This window comes from Pipistrellus kuhlii, unplaced genomic scaffold (assembly GCF_014108245.1).
Source record: "Pipistrellus kuhlii isolate mPipKuh1 unplaced genomic scaffold, mPipKuh1.p scaffold_m20_p_13, whole genome shotgun sequence".
NCBI classification, from domain to species: Eukaryota; Metazoa; Chordata; class Mammalia; order Chiroptera; family Vespertilionidae; genus Pipistrellus; species Pipistrellus kuhlii.
Window position 1 is genome coordinate 33199732 of NW_023425438.1, and position 25990 is coordinate 33225721.

At 43.9% G+C, this 25990-nt stretch overlaps 1 protein-coding gene across 6 annotated transcripts in view; it reads left to right on the forward strand.

Annotated features, from left to right (window-relative positions):
• Positions 1-25990, forward strand: part of MEIS1 (Meis homeobox 1) — a 136783-nt gene that overhangs the window by 29910 nt on the left and 80883 nt on the right. For all 6 annotated transcript variants that reach the window (XM_036435542.2, XM_036435544.2, XM_036435540.2 and 3 more), the window contains exon 7: positions 1429-1540. In XM_036435542.2, the coding sequence (XP_036291435.1) occupies positions 1429-1540 (112 nt within the window). The remainder of the gene's footprint in view (positions 1-1428; positions 1541-25990) is intronic.

The window sequence follows — 25990 nt, forward strand, 5'->3', positions numbered from 1 at the left end:
CTTTTAATAATATATTTTATTGATTTTATACAGAGAGGAAGAGAGAGGGATAGAGAGTTAGAAACATCAATGAGAGAGAATCATCAATTAGCTGCCTCCTGCACACCCCCCACTGGGGATGTGCCCGCAACCAAAGTACATGCCCTTGACCAGAATCGAACCTGGGACCCATCAGTCCCCAAGCCAACGCTCTATCCACTGAGCCAAACCGGTCTCGGCTCTCCCTGCTTCTTACAGAGCATGCCTCTGAGGTGGCATCTTTCCTTCTTTTGCCCTGGCTGTCTGAAACATTTTGATCTCTTCAGCGCCCTCCCTTATCTTCTCTGGGACATGAAAATGCTTTTCAAGAAATTAGCGAAGAGCACTCTGGTGTCGCTTGCGCCTATTGAAAATCCTGGGAGGGCTGATAAACTTGACCACTTACGACACAGTCATGACCCGTTGACGTCCTGTGACTGAAAGGGATGTGGACATACTTTACATACAAGATCACCCTGCTTTCCCACTAATCATCTGGAAGGCAACTATCGCTTCCTGGAAGACAAAGCCAAGACCCAGCTCTCTATTTTGCATCATCCCTACTGGGCTGCGGATGACCAGTGACTCAGAAGGCTGTTTTTGAAAGCTAGCACTAAAAGCTAATTAAAATCTTTTCTGGCGATAAAGGGAGATTTGGGGGGAAGTGTCACCATGATTGTTTTCCCCAAGAATTTAATTTACAGCCAATTTTTTTTTCCTATCCGAATGTTACTTTTAAACACACCCACTGATAAGAAGCAACATCTGTTTTCCGTTCAATAGTACATGGAGCTCGGCATGGGGCTGAGTGTACACAGCCCGTGCGGATCTATTGTTATCCTCGTCTCTTTTTTGTCCCCGTGCCTGGTCCATTTGCCATGTACCATCCGGCAAACAGCTGACACATACTTGCTATTATGGACCCCGGCCTAATCGTGAGGTCTTAAAAGCTCTGCCATGTTTGTCTTCCAGGATGAATCAGAGGCCGCTATCTATCACCACCGCCTTATGGACCCCCACTCTCATTTCTGCGTTTTCAGAGTGGCAGGCTGTTGTGCCAGAGGGTTTGTTGATGCTAAAAATAGTCAGGATCAAGTGGCAGCATTTCTCTCCCCCCACCTCCACCACCCCCCCCCCCCCCTTACTTGGAATGTTTTTGTTTTCCTTAGTAATAAAGCATGCAATTACTTACAGAATAACTATTTGTACATATCGTTTCAGCTTAGAAGCAGAAACGGGCCAATCTTCAACGTGCCCGCGGAGCTCTGAGCTGGCAGCGTGTGCTCAGGGGCATGGGGAAGATGGCACGGCTGTCCCTTCTACCTCCCATGGCCCGGTCCCGCAGTGGGATCTGGTGGGACCAGTGGGGACAGACCGCTCCATGTGGATTTCTGATTTGTGTCCCCACAGCCCTCCTGGAACAGAGATCACGATGACACGGCATCCACCCGTTCGGGAGGCACCCCGGGCCCTTCCAGCGGTGGCCACACCTCACACAGCGGGGATAACAGCAGTGAACAAGGTAGGAAAGCTGTCCTCCTGATTCTCCTTTGCTATGTGTTTCATGTTGAAGGGTTGAAAAACAGCAGAGTAGTCTAGTTGGTAACTGTTATACAGCTTTTCCTAGAACATAAACCCCATGTCCTGGAAGAATCTGCTCCTCTTACGTTACGCCCCTATCCTTCCCTTCTCCTATTGCCAGGCCAGCTGCCCGCCTGTCACCCGGGCACCTCCTTCAAACAGGGCCAGTGACTCAACTGAGGGCAAGACTGGAGAAGTCAAAGTTGGACTGTATGTGGACAGAAGGCTACTGATACTGTCCCACACAAATAAAAAGTATTATTATTATTTGCCCTTAGAGGAATTTTCAAGTGCGCATGAAGACACCCAGTAGGATTCCAAGTTAGCAATGCCCTAAAATGCTTAGAAGGCGGCGGGCCTTTCAGAAACCCATGTTAGGGGTCCCTCTCCATTGGGTTGAAGCCATTCTTCTGCAGTTGCTTATCTGAATCTCTTAAGTGGTTGGCTTTATTGCAAGGCCGGACTACAGGGAATTAGGAAGAAAGGGAAAAAAAACCACATCACTTTCGTTTGTGTTGCTCTCTGAATACACATGCCCATGGATGGACCAGTCTGATCAGAACTCGTAGGAAATAAAGTTTTGGCCTGAAGCCAATCTTCAGCCAAAAGGTGGAAGAGTATTTAGATGTCTTGCATTGATTTTGATGGGACCAGTGGCACTGGCTTTTGTGTTCCATGAATGCAACCAACGTTTAAAAGAGTCTCCTCTATCAGAATCTGTAAAGACAGCTGTATTGAGGTTGGTCGAGCCCACAGTAGATAGGTTGACTGAGCCCAAATCGGCTTCGATGATCACATTTCATTGGAGTGCTGTTAGCCAGCAAAGTAATTTTGTTTTCTAACTTGAACGCTCTCTACCCATTAGAACTGCAGTCCGCAGTGAAGTTAGCCTGATGAGTTTGAAAACAAAAAACAGGAAAGTTGATTTTTTTTTTTTAGGCACATGAATGCTATTTGGACTGGTAGTCCCCTTTTTTTCTTTTTTTTTCTTTTCGGCATTTGAGACATGTTCTAGTTCAAAGCAGAGTCGCTGACTTCATCACAACGCTAAGGCTAGTAAAAATGGAGCCCAGAATAGTAAACGGGTTTGGAGCTGAGACAGAGGGAGGTGACCTCGGTCCTCTGACTTTTATGGGAAAACGATACGCAGCACAAATCCACGGGGTGTGTGTCTGCTGTTGTGGTGCCATGGCTCACGGCGCGATAGCTAGGGTGACGCCAGTTTCAGAATTCATCTTCCGCCGGGCGCCCCCCAAAAGGTGGGAATGGGATTGCAGTCCTTTATCCTGTTCTCCGAAACTGCTACCGGGGGTCATCGCCCAAGGCTTCTGTTTGGGTTTCTTTTTCTTTTTTCACTTCTGGCTTTTCAAGTATCTGTCATCCATGAGCACGCAGGTAGTCGAGCTGCCGCTGTGTTGAAGGCTTGGGAACAGCTAACATGGGCTTGAGTTTAAAATTATAACGGACTACGTTTATATCAACATAATCTGATAAAAGGGTTTTCAGAGGGTAAATGCCCCTCCCGAGTCTTCCCCATTTGGCGATGGACTTGATTGTGACCAAGTGCCAGAGAGCCTTGACGTTGCTTGAGTTTTCTACTTGCATTGTTTCTTGTAACCATTTTCATAAAAGACCACCACTTGTTGTTGTGGTTTTTTAAAGCTTTTTTTTTTTTTTCCACATACATCATCTCATTGACTCTTGGAATGATTTCAGTTAACCCTTTCGGAAACAGTCTCGGGTGGCAGATAAACCAGGTCTAGCCCCATTGGACAGATGAGGGGGGAAAGGTCATGGGGAAGAATTTGTTGAACTCCCGTTGCAGTGTCAGATCCTAAAATTTCAGTTTCCTGATTACTTGCATGAGTCTTGTCTTCATGCTCTCTTTCCCTGGCTCTCCACCAAAGAACTGGTTCTCCACCAGTTCCCTCCACCAAGGTCATATAGAAACGTTCCATCCGGACCGACCCCTTCCACTCCCCCACCCGCTTGATAATACAGGTGTCAGGAGTGCCACCGTTAGCCCTCCCCGCGGGCTGTCTTTGGCAGCGTGACTTATTCCTTGCTAAATGCAGAACGACGCCTAGAAGTGTTGCTGCAACAACGTATGTGCATTTCCATGCCAACCATGACCCTTCTAAATCTTCTTTTCATCCCCGAGGCCCGCAGAGCCGGGCCTCAGTGCAGCCTGGGATTAACTGTGCGCAGTGGCTTTCCCATGTTTTCCCTGTCTGCCTCTTCTGGCAGGCGCGGGCGCGGAAGCCGTGCCAGCATTTGGCCCGTAGTGCATGTCCTAAACAGTTATTTACACAGTTTGAGTCCATTTCAGTCAACTGGGTAAATAACAGCCCTCTTCAAAAGATTTATAAATCCATAAATATGTCTTTATACATACCCAATAGACAGAAATAACTCAATCTGTCGAGAACATATCCAAAGAGGTGTTTTCCCCACAGACAGCAGTAATACATATTTTAAAACTTTCTCCACTGTATTATGTGTACTGCATTTCTTTTCTCTTCGTTCCTTTTCAATTTTCACCACTTCATTATGGCACCCGTGGCACAAAAGGAAGAAATCCTCTAGGCTTTGGGCCTCCGTATCTGCCGCACAGTGTAGGCACATAACAGGCTATACATCTCGACTGAGTCTCGTTCTTTTGGACTTTCAAAGTAAATAAAAGAAAATAAGTTATCCAGGAAATTTGTCATGTTCTGAAAGATTTCAAAATACAGTAACAATTTCTAGTTAGTGTGCAGCAATTGGGGGGATTTTGAGTGCCTGATAATTTGCCAAAGTAGTGGCTGTTGTGACTGGTGGGATAGTTTTAGTAAAAAAATTTTTCCTAAGCATAAAAAAATACGAAATTGAATCTTGGGCATTCTAAAGAGTGTAGATATCAGAGAGGTAATTAAGAAAAAGCAAAGTAAATTATTTCTTTTTTCTGGGGTTTACTGTTCTGTTTATCCGTGATTTGCGTAATAAATCTTTCCCCCAACTCAAATTACTTATCACTCAGCTCTTCCTCCGGACATCTGCTTTCATTTGATATTAGCTCTCTGGGCCCCTCGGAGGGAATCAGTGCTTCAATCAGCTCCTGTAAGGGGGCCTGGAAAAGGAATGCCTAACAAATAAATGTATTGGGTCCAGGGTTCTGCTGCCCTTGCTGTGACATTGATTTTGTCTACTCTTTAACTTCCTCAAAGCACTTCCAAAGACATGCGATGGAGTTCTTATTCTCTCCCTGTCAATCATTTGCTATTTGCTATTTGCCCACTTCAGAAGAGAAAAAAAGTCCAGCTCAGAAATATTGAAGAGGGAGTTGCTGTCAGAGTCCGCTCTTGGTTTTGTCACAGCTTTGGGATGGGGTGTTTGCGGAAACCCCCGAGCAGAGTCTCATAGGCTGAGGGTAGACACTGGCAGATACGTGCCTCTTTCATGTGCCTTATTGGTCCTACTGTGCATTGCTGCCCTACTGACCGTCATCTGGGCCTACTCTCGGAAGCATGTGCTTGGGGTGGGAGAATACCAAACCAGTCTGGTGCCTTTTTGTATTCCTTCCCTCGAGGGCAGCCATTCTGTGACTCATAGGTAGCTTTACCTATGGCCGGCCCCATTTTGAATTTGGGCGCTTCTCCCTTTTTTGGTTCAAGAGCCATGAATATATGATCCCCATACAATAATGAGATCACATAGTCAGGGCTGACAGTCAGTATCTTTCCATCTCTCGCTTGGTCAAGGAAGGTCACAGAGCTTGAAAGAGGCTAAGAGACTTGCCCAGAGTCACACTCTGGTTGGTGGTAGCGTTGAACTTGAACCCCATACAGTCTGATTCCAGAGCCCCTAGCTCCTGACTATGGTATTCTAGGTGACAAAGTGCTCTTGCGTGGCTAGGAATGGAAAAACAGATCATTTGGTGGACATGCTTTCTGTTATCAATTGGACAACCCCCCTCCCCCATCCTGGGCCTGGAGCTGTGCCTTATAACAGAGACAGAGCTTCGGAAAAGACAGACTCAGCGTTAGCCTCAGGGGGGTTATCCGCTGCTGGCGAGTGAGATTCTAGTGTTGTATGCTAAATAGAATGATGCTTGGGATATGTACAGAGGAGCCTGATGATTGATATGATTAATTTGTATTATGTATTAAGAGCCTATCCCATTTCACTCATTCACAGATTTATTGAATTGAGACTAGGAGCACAGAAAACAAGTAAGGGCATTTTTTTTTTTTTTTTCTGGCAGAACACTTCCCACTTAAAGCTCACCTCATTTTCCTCTTTTGTAAGGATAAAGAAGCAGCAGAATCCCTACATTGAAATTTGATGTAAAACATTTCAGCCCTAAAGGACTTTAACGATTGCTGGGACCTCGAAAGCCCACTTATGAACTTCTCCTTTGGGGGGCAGGACTCAGATCCACAATTGTATCTTTGCTCCCTCGAAAAAAGGCAAAAACAGCATGTTTCTTTAAAGAGGCCCAATTGAAAAGCATTGCAACTTCTTTAGAATGATGTATCAATAGTTGCAATGCCTCCCACAGCCCCATCCCCCTCCCCGCTAGCTTTTGTGTGAGTTCAGGCAACCTATAGGCAGAAGGCAATTCCATTTATTATTGAAGGGACTCTCAAGGCAGTTGTTTCAGACCTGTGAAGCCAGCAGGCAGAGCTGGAGGGGAGGGGGTGGGGAGAGCCAGGAGAGAGGGAGGCGGGGAAGGGCCACATTATGTTCCAGATGACTAAGCAACGATTTATATACCAGCTCGCCTTTTTACATGAAGAAGAAAAGTAATAACAGCCCAAACCCCGGGCGTTTGAAACGGTCAGCTGTCTGATGAATAATGGGATAGGTGGGAAGGAGCACTCTGATTGGATGTCTTAATGAGCACATTTCGCACAGAGTTTGGGCTGCAGTTCCCCTTGACCTTTGCCCTTTATTGACCAAACTGACACTTCATTTTTCACATACTTCCAATTATGGCTCGGCTTAAGTGTCGCCCTCCCTCCTTTATTTCTTTCCTACGGACAACTTGAGAGTGGTGGAGGCGACAGAGGATATTTTAATTTGAAAAACTACCTTAGCAACTCAGGTTTAGGGTATAATCTGTTATCTGCAGGTTTTTAGATGAAAACACACACACACACACACACACACACACACACAACAGTGAATGCCGCTTGTTGAGAAATAGTCCTCTTTCTATTAAAACAAACAAACAAACAAACGAACAAACAAACAAACAAAAAACCCACCTAGTTTTAAAAACAATGTTTAGGATAACCTAAGAATCCTGAAAATGAAGAAAAATGTTTAGCCAAGAGTGGTGTGTGTGTGTGTGTGTATGTGTGTGTTTTCATTTCATTTGTCTGTTGGCCAGAGTGAGTTGAATGAACTATTTTTGTGCACAGTGACTTCTTAATTCTTGTACTTCGCAGGGAACTTCGTATATTTCAGTGGCTCTAGAATGCACTTCTAGCGGAGAGGAAGGAAAAGTAAAACATAACTGGCCACAGGCCTCACCCTTAGACCGCGGCAGCTCGGCATGCTCCTTTAGTTGCACTCAACCCTGGACTATACCTGGGCCATGGCTTCTGCAGGCCAGTGGCAGGCGGAATGGGAAAATGATTTCCTGATGGGAAAAGCCAGGTGTGAAAAAAGAAAGGGGAAGTTATTACACTCCGCAAACCCCGTTATCAAAAGGTCCATATCATTAGCTTATCAAACATGTAGAATTAGATGGATAGAGTGAACTGTTTTCCCAGGAACGCCCTGGGTGAGAGTCACCTTTCCTCTTATTGACTCATTGAGTGGGAGTTACTGTTTTCTGTTCTCCGTTGGCTTAGCATCCTGAAGGCAGGTCATCGTAAAACAAAGAAATGTAACTTCCCCATCTAAAAGTAGTAACTGTATATCAAGGGGCATGAACTTGGCCATGAGTGTCTTCACAGAAAGTGCATTTTCTCACCATTAGGCAATATCTTCTAGTAAACTTGAGGTCATTGTTTTTCACCTTAACTGGGAAAAAAAATGCATTTGAAATTATTTACTCCCAAATAGATTTCCCTCGAACACAGGACTATTTGTCTCCCATGTGGATGAAGTGTTGCCTGTTTTATTATGTAGCCCCCTCTGGCATATCCATGGCATACTTTTACTCTAATATGGTCATAAAAGAATGTGTAAAAGGCAGACAAAGGTTCTGTCTTTTTCTGGAAGGTGACCCCTGTTACCAAGTAACTGCTTTACTTATGAGCTTATTAAAAACTCAAAAAAAAAAAAATGAGCTTTTCATACTTCACAGGCATTGATGTGAAAATGAGCTGTCCTGTGAGTAGTTTTCTTGATCATTTTTAGAACAATTGATTAGCCAAAGAGCTACTGTCATTAGTTGACATTGACTGATAGCAATTTGTCACAAGCTCTGAAGGTCAGCGAGGCGGTTGGAGCTTCAGCGTGCCTTTGATTGACCTTTACTGATTCCATCCTCGTGTGATTGGGTTTGAACAGGTCTGGCCTTCGATTCGAAAAGACAGGGCATTCGTCAACAGGGCCATCTCATATTTTCTGTGGATTGCTCCTTTTTGTATAGGTGTGAACTCACGGTCTGGATATCTTATCAAATTTAGAACTCTAACTTTTGAAACCCAACACAATTTGGTCTTCCCCTTGCTTTTCCGTGTTAGGGTGGACTCTGTATGTGATGTAGACTTTGCTACCGACAGTTGCCATTGCCTCCTGTGCAGACATGGTTTTTTGTTTGTTTTTTTCGTATTTAATGGGTTGGAATTTTGTTGTTGGTGTTGCTGTTGGAGTTGTTTCTTAAAGAATATCAATTCCGCTGAGACTTGAAGGAATTCTGAAGTTATGTACCAGTTCTTTGACTTTCTTAGAATTCATTACATTGGTCTCTCAAGAATCATGGGATAGGTTTAAATCACAAAAGAAGAGGAAAAGAATTGTAAGCATTATGATGTATGTCAATCATCATTTAGCTCTGCAGTCAGAAGATGGGGAAACTTTTTTAAAAAGGCATCTTCCTTTTGGCTTCACTCAGTCTGCATACATTAGCGCATGCTCCTTCGTACCAACCTTAGCCTTTCAGGGAGAGAGGAATGTATTTCTATTTTAGTTGACCCAGAGGTACTGGTTCATAAGGCTCAGTACTTTCCTTCTAAAATTGTAAGGTGTGATTCCCCTTAAATGCATCGCATATAGAAGAATGTCTTCTGAACTCATATTAATAGCATGCATTTTATTGCCTTACATAAATAATAAAAATGGTGATCTGAGTTGTAGAAATCCCAGATCTTAATGTGTAATTATTTAATTCTCTTTCTAACTGAGACCTTTCCCTTATTCTCTCTCACCTTCCCTCCTTCTCTTGGTTCTGCATGGGGTTTTAAACTATAAGCAAACACTTGTTTTTCAGGTCGGCCCTCCCAGGCATTCCAGGGCTACCACACACAGCCTGGCACAGATTAAACGTGTGCTTCAGTTCCTACCCAGGAAAACAAACCAGGAGGGAATCCATTGTCCCACGTGGTGGATTCTTCACATGGTGTCATTCTTGGCAAGGCCAAAGTGAGGAAGTTAATTTTAGGGAAGCATCCATTTAGCCCAAGGAGATAAAAAGAGTCTAGAATTGTAATCGTTTCTGCAGATGGGCCAAAATATTGTCATGCATTGTATTTAAGCAAGGAGATATACATGTATACATTCTAGTCAAGTCATCAACAATGTATTAAGCACTTATGTATGGAGGTGCTCTGTGTGAGGCTATACAATGAGAAGGTCATAGTGTTTGCCCTCAGGAATTTTGTGTGTGCCATCAAGAACACCAAGCATAAGTAAGTGAAATGTTCACTACATACTGAGTATTCTTAGGGAGCCAAGTTGATTTATCTCACCACATACCAACTACCCAGACACAGTGAACTCTGGTCAGGGATGTTGACTGTAAGACAAGTGAGAGGTATTTAGTCTAACCTGCAGAAGGACACCTTGAACTTGTCCTCTGACTGTCATGGAGGCTTGGTATCTCTGAGGCCCTGTGAGACCACCTTGAGCACTTGGATCCACCTTTTCGCACAGCCAGGTGGCCAGCCAGGGCCCCTGCATGCTGAACCATTGGTGTTGTCATTGGGTATTGCTTTCTCTACCATTAGAGACCTGGCTGCTGACTCATACGGATCCTCTTCAGGGAGCCTTCACATTTTGGGAGGAGTTGGGGTGGGTGAAGTCAATGTGGTGAAGTCAATGGGTATCTTGTCAGAGTAATGTTTTTATTAGTGCATAAACAAAACACATAAGACTATGAGGGAAAGTAATTATATTGAAATCCAGGTATTAAAATTTAAAAAAAAAAACCACAAATGATCATATAGGGATATGAGTGCTCTGTAACTATGCAGTAAATATAAAGGGCTAGCACTAATTCTGTTGAAATAGTGGTAAATGTAAATGACATTTTAAGGTATCTGTAACAACTGCATTGTGATATGTAAATATGATTTTCATCGGTGACAAAATCTCAGGTAGTTCTGTGGTTCATTATCTGGGTATACACTTGAAAGAAATGCTAGTTCTAATTAAAGGTCAGTGAGAAGAAAATGTAAATTCTTTCCTTCCAAAGTATATGGATCTTCTGATTTCTAACTATGGACCCCCTTTTTTTTAGGGGTGGGGTCTATGTAGTGCAGGTTAAAGACTTCTAAACTTAAATGTCATCTGCTGGAAGTATTCTGTGACCCTGCAGGTTGGAGGAAGTGACCCTCTTCTGTGTTGTCATGGTAGCCAGTGTCTTATCCTTTGTCACCTATTGAAATGAGCCATTCATTCCCCAGCTTCCCCAGGATGCTCCTGGGAAGGCACTAGCCTTCATCTTTAAACCACCTATGCCCAGTGTAGCTATGGGCACATGGGCACTGATGGGTAATGATTTATTAAAGAGGATCGGGAACCCTCTCATGCTTTCCGATTGTGACTGCACTGTGCTCCCTTAGGGCTGGTGTCCTCTGGGTGGCAGATGGCTCATCTCACATGGCAATCTCTGTCGAAACGTAAATAGATACCGAGGTCTCACCTGTCCAGATGCCGGAGATGTGTTTGAACAGGAGGACTCAGGAAAGATTCAGTGGGTAGCTCTTCTCAGAACTTGGTGGTAGATGGGCTTAAGATTGTACCTTAAATCATGCCACCCGTATAACTGCCTGTTCTGCTTCTTCCTACTCTTGGGTACCATCTTCTGGCCCAATAAAGGATGGGTGGGAGCCAGTGGCAACATCTTAGTATCTTCCAAGGAATCTCAGGGCAGGGGGAAGGATGAAATCCATGGCGGGAGTATCTGTGCTGCCTTGGGAGGGTGCCTCTGTCCAGTGCCGTTCCCAGCAGCAGACAGGATTCCACGCCAGGGATGTGATATGCAGCTCAGCTCCTGAGTTTATCTCTCTCCCTCGTGAATGCTAGCACTAATTAAGGATAGTGGTAGAGGTTTTGGCTGGTGGCCTAGCAAAAACTAACCCAAACAGTACATTTATGCCAAGCGCTTGCCTTAAAAAGGGGTAGGCGTTGTCTACCTCGCACATTGATTGGTCCCAGAAGTATAGTTGGTGAGTTGGGTTTTGCTCAAGTGTCTGCCTTTGTGGATTAGTTCAGTCTTGCAGATAATTTTCCGTAATTACTTAACCTAAAAGCATTCTGTTTGATTAGTACAATTAGCTCTGGCTTTCCCCCACTTACCAATATCAACCCCTATGCATTGCCTCCTAGACACAGGTCATCTTGTTTCCTAACAAGCAATGAAAGAAGGACTTCCTTTTTTCTTATTTCCATATCAGGAGAAAAAGAGAACATGACCTTACCTAGAAAATTTAAATTTTCTTCAAAACCATGTATTTCTAAGAAAGGGGGAATTGAAGAGTGAATGCAGAAAACACTGAAGTTGCCAATAGGCTTGTTGTTAGATTATTAACATTAGATCAATGCTGTCTCTTTAAATATTTTGTTTGTGGTAGCTTGAATATTTCCTTGAGCGCTATGTTATAGCGGGACAGGGAGCATCTTGACACCCTCGTGTACTTTTGGATACTTTAGAAAAAATGAGTCCTAGCCAGGTTTTCTCAGTTGTTAGAGCGCTGGCCCACGGACTGAAGGTCTAAGGTTTGATTCAGTCAAGGGCACATACCTACCTCAGTTGCAGGCTCGATCCCTGGCCCTGGTCAGGGGTTGGGACATGTGTGGGAGGCAACCAATTGATGTGTCTCTCTCTCATTGATGTTTCTCTTTTTCTGTCTTCCTCTCCCTCCCACTCTCTCTGAAAAATCAATGGAAAAAATATCCTCAGGTGAGGATAAACAAAAATTTAAAAAGATGTATCTTCATTTTAAAATGCATTTACATATTCTCTTCATTCTAAGAAAGGACTTAAGGAAAGTAACAAACATATATAGTATACAATAAGAAAAATAAGTAGATCAGGATATTTATTTATTTATTTATTTATTTGTTAAAAATATTTTTTTATTGATTTCAGAGAGATAGGGAGAGGGAGAGAGAGAGATAGAAACATCAATGATGAGAGAAAATCATTGATTGGCTGCCTCCTGCACACCCTCTCCTGGGGATCAAGCCTGCAACCAGGGTATGTGCCTTTGACCAGAATTGAACTCGGGATCCTTCAGTCCACAGGCCGATGCTCTGTCCACTGAGCCAAACCGGCCAGGGTTAGATGAGGACATTTAAATGAAAGGAAAATAAACAAGAGTCCAGTCATAAGGGTAGTACAAAACAATATGACTTAAAAGATTATGTACAGATGTACACTTGCTAGAAATAGGCAAATGATTTGGCTCTGAGCTTCCTGGCAGCCAAAATGAAGAATGAACTATAATTAGTTACAAGAGTTATGGCTTCCATGGAGGTTGCTCAGAAGAATCCCTTTGATTGGCCTAAAGTCCGGAGAGGAATTTTCCCACATGTCCTCACACAGGGATCCAGGGAATGGCTTAGAGAGACATCTTCAACATCACCTATAGAACGCCTCTTACATCCCCTTTAGCTAGCACAGTGCTGCAAGTGTAAGTGCCTGATAAATATTTGATGGACTGATTTGACTAGACACCTGGATTTGGGTTCAGCCCAGTGTTACTTTAACCTAATTTTGGTATCTAAGCTAGTTTTGATTTCCATGGTTGAAACAGGTAACAGCCTGTCTTACTAAGAGCCAAGGTGCTGATTATTTGGTGATGCCATGGGGCCTTTTCTGCCATTTCTATCTCCTCCTTCTGACCATTTCATGGCGGGTCAACCTCACTCTTCAGTCTTCACTCTTCAACCTCCCTCTACCTGGGGCTGGAAAGGCGAGTGTGAATGCTCTTGCCATCCTGGTTAGGTTGCCCTGAGACAGGCCAGTGGAGCTGGCAGATTCAGATACTTGGTGATAAAATGAGGGGCTGAGCTGGGATGACAGCATGGTGGGATTCAGGTGCCACAGATTTTGAAGTAGGAAGTTCTGAGGGAATGGGATTGTAACCTATAAAACAGGAGATGTCCATGTGAAACATACATTTTGCTTATCACATTCCAGCACCAAGAACATCCCCTTGTGTGTAAAGAATAAATTAGGCGCCAATAAAAGGTCTTGCCTGATATTATGACTTAAAAGCTCAGGAGAGAAGTGCTCCCGTGGGTGTTGCAGGGGAAAACAGAAATAGTCCCATTCACTAACTTAATGGGAATTGGTTGAATGTCCACTGTGTACCAGCCCAGTGCTAAGTGTAAGAATTCACAGTCAAACAGGCTGTTCCTGGGATCAAGAAACCAACAGACCAGGGGAGGAGCAGACAGTTTACATCCTGGTTAACTGGTTAACATGATGGTGGGGCCTCCCCATTGAGCAGGCTTCATGTAATTTGGAAGTAGAGGAATGGCACCTATAATAGGCAAATAGGAGGCAACTGCCTGGCACAGGCATGGCCTGACCCCAGGACTCCACAGCAAGCGTCCTTCATGAATCACAGCTCCCTTTCTCATCAAGCCTGCATGGGACTCGGGTCTGAGTCCTTGTCCAGACAGTGCTCCAGGCAGCCCTCACGCATCCCCCAGATTTCGTCCTCCAAGAAGTCTGCTTTTGATTCCCAGTCTCCCACCTGGCTCCTCCCAGGGGTGAGTCTGTGGTGGAAACTTGGGACAGATGGAGTAGTAGCAGAGCACACGAGGCAGGTGTGAGCAGAGAACAGAATGCAGGGATGCAGGAGCTGGAGGTGAGGCCCGGAGAGGGCAGGAGCGGGACCATGAAGGCGCCTCGGTGTTGTCTTCAGGAATTGGAAGTTTGAGAGGCAATGAGGGTCATTGGAAGCTGAAGCTGTGTCGTGGTCAGAGCTGAGTGAAGGAGGGATCACTGTGGGTTGGGGAGGGCGCGAGCCAGCGCTGCAGTTATGCAGAAGTGTTGGTCCATGAAGTCAGGCAGAGGGAAGGGGCTGGAGAGAAAAACTTTGGAGGAAGAGACTGGACCAGCCTGAGAGACTGAGTGGTTTGGGGCCATGGTTTGGAAGGTTTAGGATCCTGCAAAGGTTTCAGAATTCTGCCCTATAGACCACAGGTCCTTCTGGCATCCTCTCTGTCTTTTCACATGTAGCTTTATGTCTCTAGATGTGAGGATAGGATCGCTGGCTGTGTCTCTTACCCCACACCCTGGCTGGACAGAAATGGCAATGTCTCCAGCCCTTCCTGAGGGTGGCTTGAAGAAGTCCAGCCACTGTGTGTTCTCTCTTCTCTTCTCTTCTCTTCTCTTCTCTTCTCTTCTCTTCTCTTCTCTTCTCTTCTCTTCTCTTCTCTTCTCTTCTCTTCTCTTCTCTTCTCTTCTCTTCTCTTCTCTTCTCTTCTCTTCTCCTCTCTCTCTTTCCCCACCTTTCTTTTCCTCGGAGAAGGTTCTGGCTCCATGGGGACCAGGGGCTGGGTGGAAAGGAAGAGGCCGGCCACGCTATCATGGGAATTTGGTGACTCATTTCATCAGTTGACTTCTCTGAAAATAAGGTGACTTCCCCCTTTGCTTGACAACTGATTGATGAGCATTTCCTGAGCATTTGCAGTGGATGTTTTGTTTCACGGGCCTTCGTGCTCATGAGCTCCCAGTGGACTCTGACCCTGGCCTGCTTCAGCCTTCCCACCTCCAAAACCTACCAGAATCCAGGCTGGGAAATAATATACCCCTGTGCCTGCTGATGCAACTCTGCTTATGTTCCCTTTTTGCCAGAATGTTTAAGAAGGAAGGGGAATTGTTTAATACTGCAGCAGCTTTTATTTGACCAGATACTTACCACGTCTACACTGGAATTTGTCTTTTAAAAAGAGTGCACTTTGTTTTGTGTGTCTGGAATTGGGTTTTGTTTGTAGTTTTCCCTTTCTTTCCAAGGATGTGAGTTTGTATATTTTTAGAGGGATTGTCCTTCACTTCAATTCCGGGTGTCCTGACGCTCTTGATAGGAAAGGAGTCAGCTTTGGAGGACAGGAATTGCTCTGCCCAAAGATGGTCTGTTAATAAAAGCCCCATAGGGAGAAGTGGAAGCATGACGTTTAGGCTCTAAGAATGTTCCTTGGATTTGTTGTTCCTAACGGAAGTGGAGGCAGCAGGCTTGCATCATGTGGGTCAGGAGTGGCCGTTGTAGGTAGCAGCCATGGTGCTTCGGTTTGGTCTGTTCGGAATTCCGATAGAGGCCGTAAGTTTTAACGTGTCTTACTTTGCAGCTGGAACAGATTGCATTTTTAATCTGTAAGTCGAATGTGGCATGGGGCCATGTGCTGTCCGGATCCAAATGCATAACTCCTGTTGATATCAGTGAGTTTCATGATGGATTGGAAAGAAGTTATGTGGCCTTTATTCCAAATATCCACCTGACTCTTTGGAATTAAGCACGCTGAACAAATCCTGCCACTTTTCAAGTTAAAAAATGAGGTATTTTCTAACAGCGACCATGCCTAGCTTAAAGGGATAATGCAGGAGTTCCAAATAGCAGAAACCAGTTTGGCTCAGTGTTAGAGCGTCGGTCTGCGGACTGACCAGGTTCGATTCTGGTCAAGGGCATGTACATTGGTTGTGGGCATATCCCCGGTGGGGGGGTGTGCAGGAGGCAGCTGGTCAATGATTCTCTCTCATCGGCGTTTCTAGCTCTCTATCCCTCTCCCTTCCTCTCTGTGGAAAATCAATAAAATATATTAAAAAAAAAAAAGAGTTCCAAATAGACACAAACACACACACACACACACACACACACACATACACACACACACACAATTGGTTTTCAGGCAGAGAGAGGCACATTATTGTTGGTGAGTCGTCCTAGCAAGAGCCCTGCCGTGCGTCCTCCCTCCTATTACCCAGTGGTGGGAATGGGATGGCAATCTTCATTCAGAATGGACAGTGTTTGCATCGACACATAGATGTATCGGCTCGAATCATAATTGTTGTAACTGGAGTGTTTGATTGCCTGGCAAGGACCTTGCTCTGAGATAGCTTCTGGATCACCTGTTCGTTGGGAACATTTGACAGACCTCATGTTTATTACCCAATTGAATGTCAGTAGCAATTTCAGCCAAAGATAAACAAAAATGCAAGTACTTGTTGACCTTGACTTTCTTCCACAAGAGATTGGACTTGATGGCTCTATTGCTGTGCAGCTGATAAGGGATATAAACAGCAGTTTGAGGGAAATGTTTTATTCCCAGAGGAAAATGCCCTATTTGCTGTGGGAAATGGCAGTAGACATGCATACCCTTGGCCAGATTTTCTTAATTCACCTTTAGTTGAGCTGTGGGAAAAAGATACGGGGCAGGGGGGGATGGGGGGAGAGATGCTTTTTTTATGGCTTCAATATACAATTGCAAAGATTGTTACAACAGGAATATGGTAGTTAGCAGACTGAATACAGTTTTGGAAGAAGTAAACGATGTTTCTATGATTGATGGTACTTAGTAATATGATTTCTTTTGAAACTATCACATGAATGTAATAATGTGCTTCAGAGATGCAGATCTTGTGAAAATGCAATAGACTCATGGTGCCCAAATGTCATTGGTTAGTGATCTCACGAGGGGCGAAGAGAGAGGAAACTGACCTGGTGGCCAAAACCAGTTTGGCTCAGTGGATAGAGTGTTGGTCTGTGGACTGAAAGGTCCCGGGTTCGATTCAGGTCAAGGGCATGTACCTTGGTTGCGGGCACATCACCAATGGGGGTTGTGCATATTTTTCTCTCATCGACGTTTCTAGCTCTCTATCCCTCTCCCTTCCTCTCTGTAAAAAATCAATAAAATATATTTTAAAAAAAGAAAAAGAAAAGAAAAGAAACTGACCTGGTGAATATAGTTACATGGGGCACTACAGAAGCGCATGGAGGGGTGTGACAATCAACCTTTCCTTTGGGCTCCGAGTCTTAAGTTCCAGATTTAAATCAAACAACTTGGGGCCGTTAAGGATCCCCACTGACTGGTGAGGCATCAAGCCTCGGCAGTGTGTCCTGTTTGCCCTTAAACATCTCTCTGCATTTGCCCTTCGAGGAGAGGTGCCCTGGCTCGGTGCCACTGGCATCAACTTTTGCTCTTAAAATGTTGTTTTGATGCACGGTGTAGTGATGGCTGAATTGATTTCTGTGCATAAACGGTGGCCTAGATTCTTGCCCTGTGGAAATCCACGGAATTAAGACTGTAGGTTCCCGGAGTGATAAGAGGTAAGCAAATGATTAGATATGCATGCAGGGGGGAAAATTGAGATGCTCATAGAATGGAAATAAGGCTCTATGTCATTTGCAAGTTTAATGTAAATGCAAGCCACTAATACAACTAATAATTTAATGCTAATATGTGAGAGGGAGCAATGCAATTCTAATCATTTCCTACTTGGTGTTTGCTCAAAGAGTTCTGAGCAAAAAAAGGTACTGTACTGAAATGTGTCCCTGGCTACCCAGGATGAGGATCTGGTCTGCTGACAGCTGTAGCCCTTATGAAACCTCTGGGACACGAGGGACTCAAATTTCTCTCTAGATAGACAATGCGGGACAATTTGAGATCGCAGAATCTAAGTCAGGATTTCTGGCAGAGGGGGTTAGCACACTGGGCTATACTATTCATCCAGTAGACACCCAAGCTGAAATCTCTTCCAGCATGCCTTGGTAGTAATTCATCACAGACTATATTTTTTTCTAAAACTATCTGACCCTTTATCCATTTGGAAAAAAAATTTCCTGTTGAAGATGTCTCAGGCAAGTTTTGGATGCATTTTGTTGTTTAGAACAGGCCCTTTGAATGAAATTTTAAAATGTAAGTAAAGAAAGCCATCCCATAGCAGACCAACAGGAAACAGGGCGTTTCTCTGTCTTTGAAAAAGCCACAGTGGCCCAGCCCTCATGGCTCAGCAGTTGAGCTTCGACCTATGAACCAAGAGGCCATGGTTCAATTCCCAGTTGGGGTACATGCCCAGGTTGTGGGCTCGATCCCCAGTGTGTGTGTGTAGGAGGCAGCCGATCAGTGATTCTCTCTCATTGTTGGTGTTTCCATCTCTCTCTCCCTCTCCCTTCTTCTCTGAAATCATTTTTTTAAAAGAAGAAAAATAGAAATAAAAACCACAGTGATAGCATAGAAGAGACCATTACCCCTCCATTCCTCCCCCCCCCCCCCCCCGGCTGCTCTGCCAGGCCCCCTCCTTCTTTACGTGGTAATCTCTTTGAAGAATAAGTGCGCGCTGACTTCCAGGTTTCTGTGAAACTCTTGTGAAGGAGAGTGCAAATCTCTGCAATGACAGATGCCACCGCCGATTATTATGATGTCCATTACCTGGGGAATGTAATCAGGAAGCGCTCCTCTCTGACATGGCACCTACTTTTCCCTGACACGGAAAGGTTGGAGCCTAGAATCTTTATTAAAAAAATAACAAAACTTCTCCCACATCCTCAGGGTTGCTGGTGGTTCTTTGATTACTGTGTTAGCTGTGAGCAGAGAGGCCCCAGCAGCAGGAGGGCACCCCACTCCGGGCCCAGGCTCCTGTGGGAGGGTGTGCTCTGCATTCCTCCCCGGAGTCCCTGAAGGATGTGGCCAGGACGTGAATTGTTTGTGGGTGGCTGCTAGGAAAGACCTCTGCGTTTATCTGCATTTTTCTGCACACCAGCCGCTGTGCAGTCACGTCCTCGGCCACTTTGTGGGAAAGCTTTCTTTCTGGAGGATGACGTGGCGTTTCTTGTCACTTCCTCAAATTCCTCCAGGCTGCCTATCAGCACTGCCCCGCACTTATCTGGGCTGCGCCTCAGCCAGCCGGAGCTAATCCAGGTTCCTATTTCAGAGGAGCAGAATGACAGCAATGACGCTGCCGTTTCTGACTCCTGACCCAGGGTGTTGGGGGGACGGAGCCTAGAGAAGAGGGTTCAGGAGTTGGGGAGGAGGAGGCATTGGCTGGATGTTCCAGCCTGGTACCCAGAGCCCCCTCTTCATTTCCATCAGTCTTACTTCTCCAGGAGGCTGACAATACGATTTATTTTGATGCGGATGAAAATTGGATGTATCTTTTCCAGCTCCAACCTAAAGAAATACAGGGCACCCTTACCTGTGCCAGCCGAGGTTGGCTCTGACTATTTTGAGCCTCTCAGAGGCACCACTATGAATTGGGACTTAGAGAATCAGAGACATGTGGCTCTTTTATTCCGATTTCCCATTATTTGGCAAGTATTCGTTAAACACCTACTATGAGCCATGCACAATGCTGGGAGATGATGAAGTGACGTTGTTTCATGCTTTCAGCTTATGAAATGTGTCCCCCTAACTTTGCTCGTGAGCCTTACACCAACAATCTTACAGCAGGGCACTACTCACATCTCCATCGTTAGGCGAGAATTGCCAAACTCTGACAGGGAATAAGTGGGAAAGCATCAGGGCCTGAATCAGTCAGACTTTTTTTTTTTTTTTTTTTTTTCAACTCTCACACCTTTCTTTTATACCACGTTAAGAAGTATCCTAGTAACTGATATATTTTTTGGTCCATTTATTCCTGAAATTCATTCACTAGTCAGTCTTCTGCTAGTCAGTCTTCTGTCTCTCATGAGGAAGAGAGAAGAGGATAAAATTAGGAAGGAGTGTCATGGCCAGTTTGGCTCAGTGGATAGAGTGTCAGCCTGCAGACTGAAGGGTTCAATTCCTGTCAAGGGCACATGCTTGAGTTGCATGCTCGATCCCCAGTTGGGGGTATGCAGGAGGCAGCTGATCAATGATTCTATCATTGATGTTTCTCTCCTTTTCCTTTCCTCTCTGAAATCAATAAAAATATATATTTTTAAAAAATTTTAAAAAAGTAGGAAGGAGCTTTTGAAGGAAGTGATCAGGCACTGCTGAGCACTGCATTTCACTCACTCACTCACTCACTCACTCCCTACTGTATACCAGGCCCTGTGCTAAATCCTGAGACAACAAAGATTAATAAGACTACTTTGTGGCCTCAGGAAATGTAGAGTTCGGTGTTTGTTAATACCTTCACTTCTGAATTAAGAAATGTTTGGGACAAAGATATTTCCTGATGCTGTTCTCTTTAGGAGTTTCCTACTTTTTCATCTGATTCAGTTGATGCTCTTCCTAATTTTCAAGCATGAATGGGTTTCAGCATCTGACTAAATCTGAAGCAAGCATATATTGGCTGTTTCCTATGGGAAAATGGCTTAGTTTTCACTTCTTTGGGCAGAAGAACCATCTAAACTCACCTCTAAAGAGGGGTAACATTAGTCTCTACTTATAGGATTGTTGAGAAGATTAAACAAATGGGTGCATTGAACTTAGAAGAGTCCCTGCCATGTAGTAAACATGTATGTGTTAGCTGCTATTATCATCACCATCACCACCACCACCACCACCATCATCATCTTCATCTTCATCATTGGGTTTGTTTTTCTCTATGAAAAAGAGAAATTCTGGTTCGGACTCAGTGTGGGTGATGATGTAACAAGCAATTAAGAGCCTGGTACTATTTCAAAATGTGTCCCCACTTTACAATGGAGAGTGTTTATCTGCCCTTTTGTGTCAGGACAGAGAGCATTCTAACCTGGGTTTTCCCCCTGAGGTTTCCACTCCTGCAAGCCTCCTTTCTATTGTCCATCGCTCCCAGATGTCCCAGGGTATAAACCTGTCACTTTCACTTTAGGAAGAAAAGCTAAGGGAGAGAATGGCTAGGAAGAGACTTAGGTTGCAGGTGATAATTAGGTTCCCCCAAGGTCATTGGCTCACTGGATTCTTTTTAAAAACAACCAGTGCCATTGCTCTCACATATTAAGGTGTCTGTGAGAAAATGAGGATCGCAGTGTCGATCAAGGAGACGTGTGAATGGGGCAGGGGTCTGTGTTCTCGGAGGACCTCGGTGCCCTTGCCTCGCGCAGGAGCCCTGTTAGGATGAGAGGAACCATCCATCCTAACGACATTTGTTCTCACTTCTGGTCTCGGTCTCATAACTATCATCTTTGGTCTTTGATGAAGCTACTGAGCAGCATTAGGCCTTTGGATTTCAGGATGCCATGTTATCAGTACATTTGAAGAAATATTAGAAACATGATTCTTAGTATTACAGATACATTTTATCAAATAAATAGCATGTAGAGCTTAAGGACTAGGCCTGAAACTATTGTGGTTAGTAAAATAGGGTTCGAATGATCGCTTGTCTGTTAATAGGGAAGAGGAAATGTTGATTCCGGGGAGTTAGTGGGAGGCAACACCAGGTTTACAGGCAGGTTTCCATTGCTTATAGCAAATCAGCTCTACTGCTTCTTTCACCTGTGAAATGGCTGGAGGTGCTGCTTGCCCCTCCCCCACCTCTCTGTCCACGACTCTTTTCTTCTTTGCTCCACAGTATTGCAGCCTAGTCATGGTGAGAGCACAGAGAGTCTACTTACTATTCGGACTATTTAAATTTTTTTCTATCCACTCTCTCTTGGCATAGTCATGTGCTGTGCATTTTGGGGCTTCATTGCAAACCCATCCCTTGTCAAGGGAGAAGAAGTGGTTTTCTAACCACCAAGCATGATCCAGTTCCTCTTCAGGAGAGGGATTCCTCCTGCACGTGGGGATGACTCTGCTCTATTGTAGCACAGCACAGTGGCTCTCACTCCAAAGCTAAGGATGTAGAAAATGCAAAATACAGGGCAAGACTTGTGGAGCGTCGCATGGAGACTCTTTGGCCTCATATTACCTGTTAGTGTTTTCCCCACTTTCGGGTATGAAGATTTTCACGCCTATAGAAAAATAGAACGAATAGTATAATAAATGCACGTAACCCACCATTCCATTTCAGCAATTGTTAACACCTGGCCATATTTGCTTTGCCTATCTACACAGACACACATGCATTATATATTACTATAGATAGATTTCTCTTTTTACGAAAGGAATATATAAGAATCCACGCATTCCCGAGGAAATAGGTAAATCTGAGATATCTAAATTCCCCCATCAGAGCTTTGAATGTTGGTTTTGGTGTCATGGAGGCAAATGATGAAACCTTAGGAAGCACAGTTGTGGTTGACTCCAGTGAGGACCCGCTCCAGGGGGTCAATTATCATGTTAAACACTTGCTTCTGTGCACCTCACACTGGGAACTTTTAAGTGCATTCCTATTAGCGGGTGGGGGGCCTGGGGAGACAGCTGTGGTTGGAGTGCAGGTGCGTGGTGCCATCCCCACCCGGTAATTTACAAGCCCTGTGATCAGGTTGGACAACTCGCATAATCTCACTGAGATGAAATTTCTTTTGTAAATAACAGACATTGGGCGAGATGATTGAGATGTTTTTTGTTTTTTTTCTCCCCCCTTTGGTTCTGCAATTCTAAGAACCGAGTTGAAATTTTGCATACAGACCTCAATAGAATAAAGAACTTTTGATAAACATTTCACATATAGATGGAAATTGGCAGAAAGTTAGTAAACACATCATTTCATGGTCCGTCAGAAGAAAATCTGAATCTAGGACTTAGCTTTGATAATAGCAATATCCAAGTTTTCAGGATATCTGAGTATTAAGAAGCATCATGGATTTGATTCTTCTACATACAGCCATTGCTGAAAAGATCCAATGCCCGACAGCTTTTGAATTAGATGTGAAATATATCACTGCTTTATTAGGTTATTACTGAAATTTCCAAGTGATTTACCTATTTCAATATTTGTATTTTGCTCCCTGCACCCCAGTAACTTTTATCTATGTTGGGGGAGAGATGTGTGTCACCAATGACTGGGCTAGATGGATTAATATGTTATGTCAAGTGAAATATTGTTTCAGTTAGATCATAGATAAGGGTGCCTTATAAGGGTTAGAGAAGATTTTCTCCCCCTCCCTCCCATTTGCTAAAATGTATACTTCTGAGAATAACGTGAATAGGTCAAATATACGATGAGCTTTTGAGAAATTATCTTTTCTTCTCCTTCCAAGAAATGATGAGGAATTTTATTTTTAGTCTATTGATACAAAATAGGCGGAAGGGATCAACCCTTATTTATCCTGTTGCCTTTAATTTATTGATAAGCTGAACTACATCTGTCCCAGAGCACAGGGGTAATAGAAACTTCAGCCAGCTATCAATTCATGAAATGTCCAGCCAAATCTTGTTAGTATAATATCTGCCCCCATACATGGCATTAAAAGTGGGAATGGTATAGGGGATGGAGGTGTTTCTGTTCGGAATGTAAATAACCCCATCCGCTGCTTCACCTGCCAATCTTCTCTAAAGTTAATTCTTCCTGGAGTTTTTTGTCTTTCACTATTTGATGAGGAGATTACACTGCTACAGGCCAGCTAAAAGGGATGTATTATTTGAACCTCCACAATTGTTTTTAAAATCATTGTTTGTGTTGTAATCCTTTCAAAGAGCTAGCCAGTGGCTGCTTTCCTGTTTAAAGAGTAAGCTCTTTCCATGGGCAGATCACCTTTGTTTAATCCTCTGAGAGTGCATACTTAATTCTTAGCAACAGTGCATTTTCAGCATCAAGAATGCATTGCAAGGAAAAACTGAAGATGGTAAACAAGTAGAAAAATAAGCCTTAGTTGTCCAAGAAGGTAAATTGGGTCTTGTTTTTGGAGCCTTCTATGTACTGTATATCTCCCACTTGGTATAATTAGCCTCTGTAAACATTTGAATGACTTTGTAGTTGAAACACTATATATTTCAGGAAGCAGATGAAGGAAGGTTTTTTTTGTTGTTGTTTTGTTTTTTTCAGGTTGATTCCTAATATAGCTGGTTTACTTTTCATGGTGGTTGTTACTTTGGGGGTTTTATTGCATTAAAATGTATCTGCGACTGTTAATATAAACCTTCAGCCAATTTGCTTAAATATTGGAGGCAAGCAGGATGTGGGACAAGCATGGCATTGTGGAGGAGCTCAACCTGGCCCGAGTCAAGTGCAGAATGCTGCAAAAGCATTGTGCTAATTTTAGCTTACAAAGAGGATGAAGATAAACTGCCTACTGCTAGTTTGCCATATGCTATCCTGGTGATAATATTCAAGTGCAAAATATTCCATAGAGAGTCTTATTGTTTCAGTAAGAGAAGCTTGGGTAGGAGTTAAGCAAATTTCTGCTCAGTAAGTTTATAAGAAATAATGAAGTAAAACAATTCTCAAATGCAGGTAGGTGAAATCTGCTAAATTTATTTTGGCTTTATTGACTTTCATGGGAGTTGACAGAATTAGTTTTGGTTTATATTTGATCCAATTTTATCTATTTTTCACATGTAAATCTTAAAAATCAATCTGAATAAATATTGATCTCTTTCAGAGAGGCAAAAAAATATACTTGGGATTGCATAGGACTGCTTCAAAGACAGCATCCCTTGCAGGTCAATAAAATAATAAAGCAATCTGTTCAACTGGTTTTGAAATAACACTTTAAAAAGCTCTTTTAAAAATGAAGAAGTCGAAATCCATTCCATTTCCATTTTTGGCGAATTCAAGCTCCTATCGTTTCACCGAAGAGTGTCTGACCTATTTATTTGTCACTGAGACCACTTCACAGTGAAGGGATTGCTAGTTCCTGCAAAACTGAGAAAAATCCAATGTGCACAGTGCATTTGCAGATGGAAACAGACTGTGTAGCCGGATTTGGAGGGCGGGTTTGCTAGAAGCTTTGTGTTAACAACTGGTGAAAAGCTTGACCTTTGCGTGACCTACGTCAAACAAACCCCCAACTCAAGAGTTCTCCTTTGACATGGATACCTGTTTAGGGAAGGGGGCAAGAAAAAGGAGACGAAGATAAAATTATGTTAAGAGACTTGCAAGCTTGCTTTTTAAAAATTTCTAGTTTACTTGATGATTTGGGGGCACAGTATCCATCTTGGAGGGTTACAAAGGACCACATTCTATTTCTAAGTGTCAAAGGGACAGCATAATAGGGATATGTTTCTCTCTCTCTCTCTCTCTCTCTCTCTCTCTCTCTCTCTCTCTCTCTCTCCTTCCTTATCATGTCTTACTCTTCTTACTCTTCTCTTCCTCCCCCCCCCCCCCTCTCTCCCCTTTCTTGATATAGGCAGGCAATGCTTAAGCTCTCCCTCCATCCCCCCCAATGCAATATGATCCGGCTTGTGATTCAGAGTTGAATGAATGGGCTGAGCAGCACTGATGAAAACATTTGATAATGTGGAAAATAAAGGCTCTGGCAAGAAGGAGATGGTCAGGCTCCCATTGTTTGTCCTCACACTTTGTTTTTATAGGGGTTCTCACAGGAACAAATAAACGGGAGTAAATAAAAGCAAAATAGCACTGTTGGTCCCTATCGTGGCCTCACACATGCTCACGAGTCAACTTTGGCAGGAAACTAGCGAAGGTCTGTTCCCAACCATTTGCGTTGCATCTTTATCTCTCCGGCTCATTGTTTGCCACCGAATGCTTAAACCTCAACTTCCCAAGTAAAAGCTTCCTGTTGCTCGCTTTTAAATATAGTTTTGTTACAATAACAACCAAAAAGAAAAAAAAAAAATGGAGAAATGTGTTAAGGAAGCCCCAAAGAGGATGAAGCAGGTCGTGGCCTAGGTGTTTCTAAAGTGTCAGGGCTCAGAGGCTCCTGGCTGGTCACCGGGGTGCAGCCGCGGTCTCCCTTCGGGTCCCCGGTGACAGGAACGATCCACGGGCCCCTCCGCGAGGTCAAAAGTGAAGGAGAACAATGCAAACGCTCAGTGTTCCTCACAGCTGCCCTTTTGCTGTGTTTGCTTTCACTTAGTTTTAAGTTTTAAGTTTGTGGCTGGGATTGTCTGCTCTTCCAAGGCCGGCCAAAGGAGCGCCCGTCCTTTATGGATTGTGCTCCTGCTTCCAGATCCTTCACTGTTGGAGCCTCTGAAGCACTGTCTTCATTCCCAGGGAAAATATGGTTCTCATTCCACCCTCCGTGGATGGGGGTTA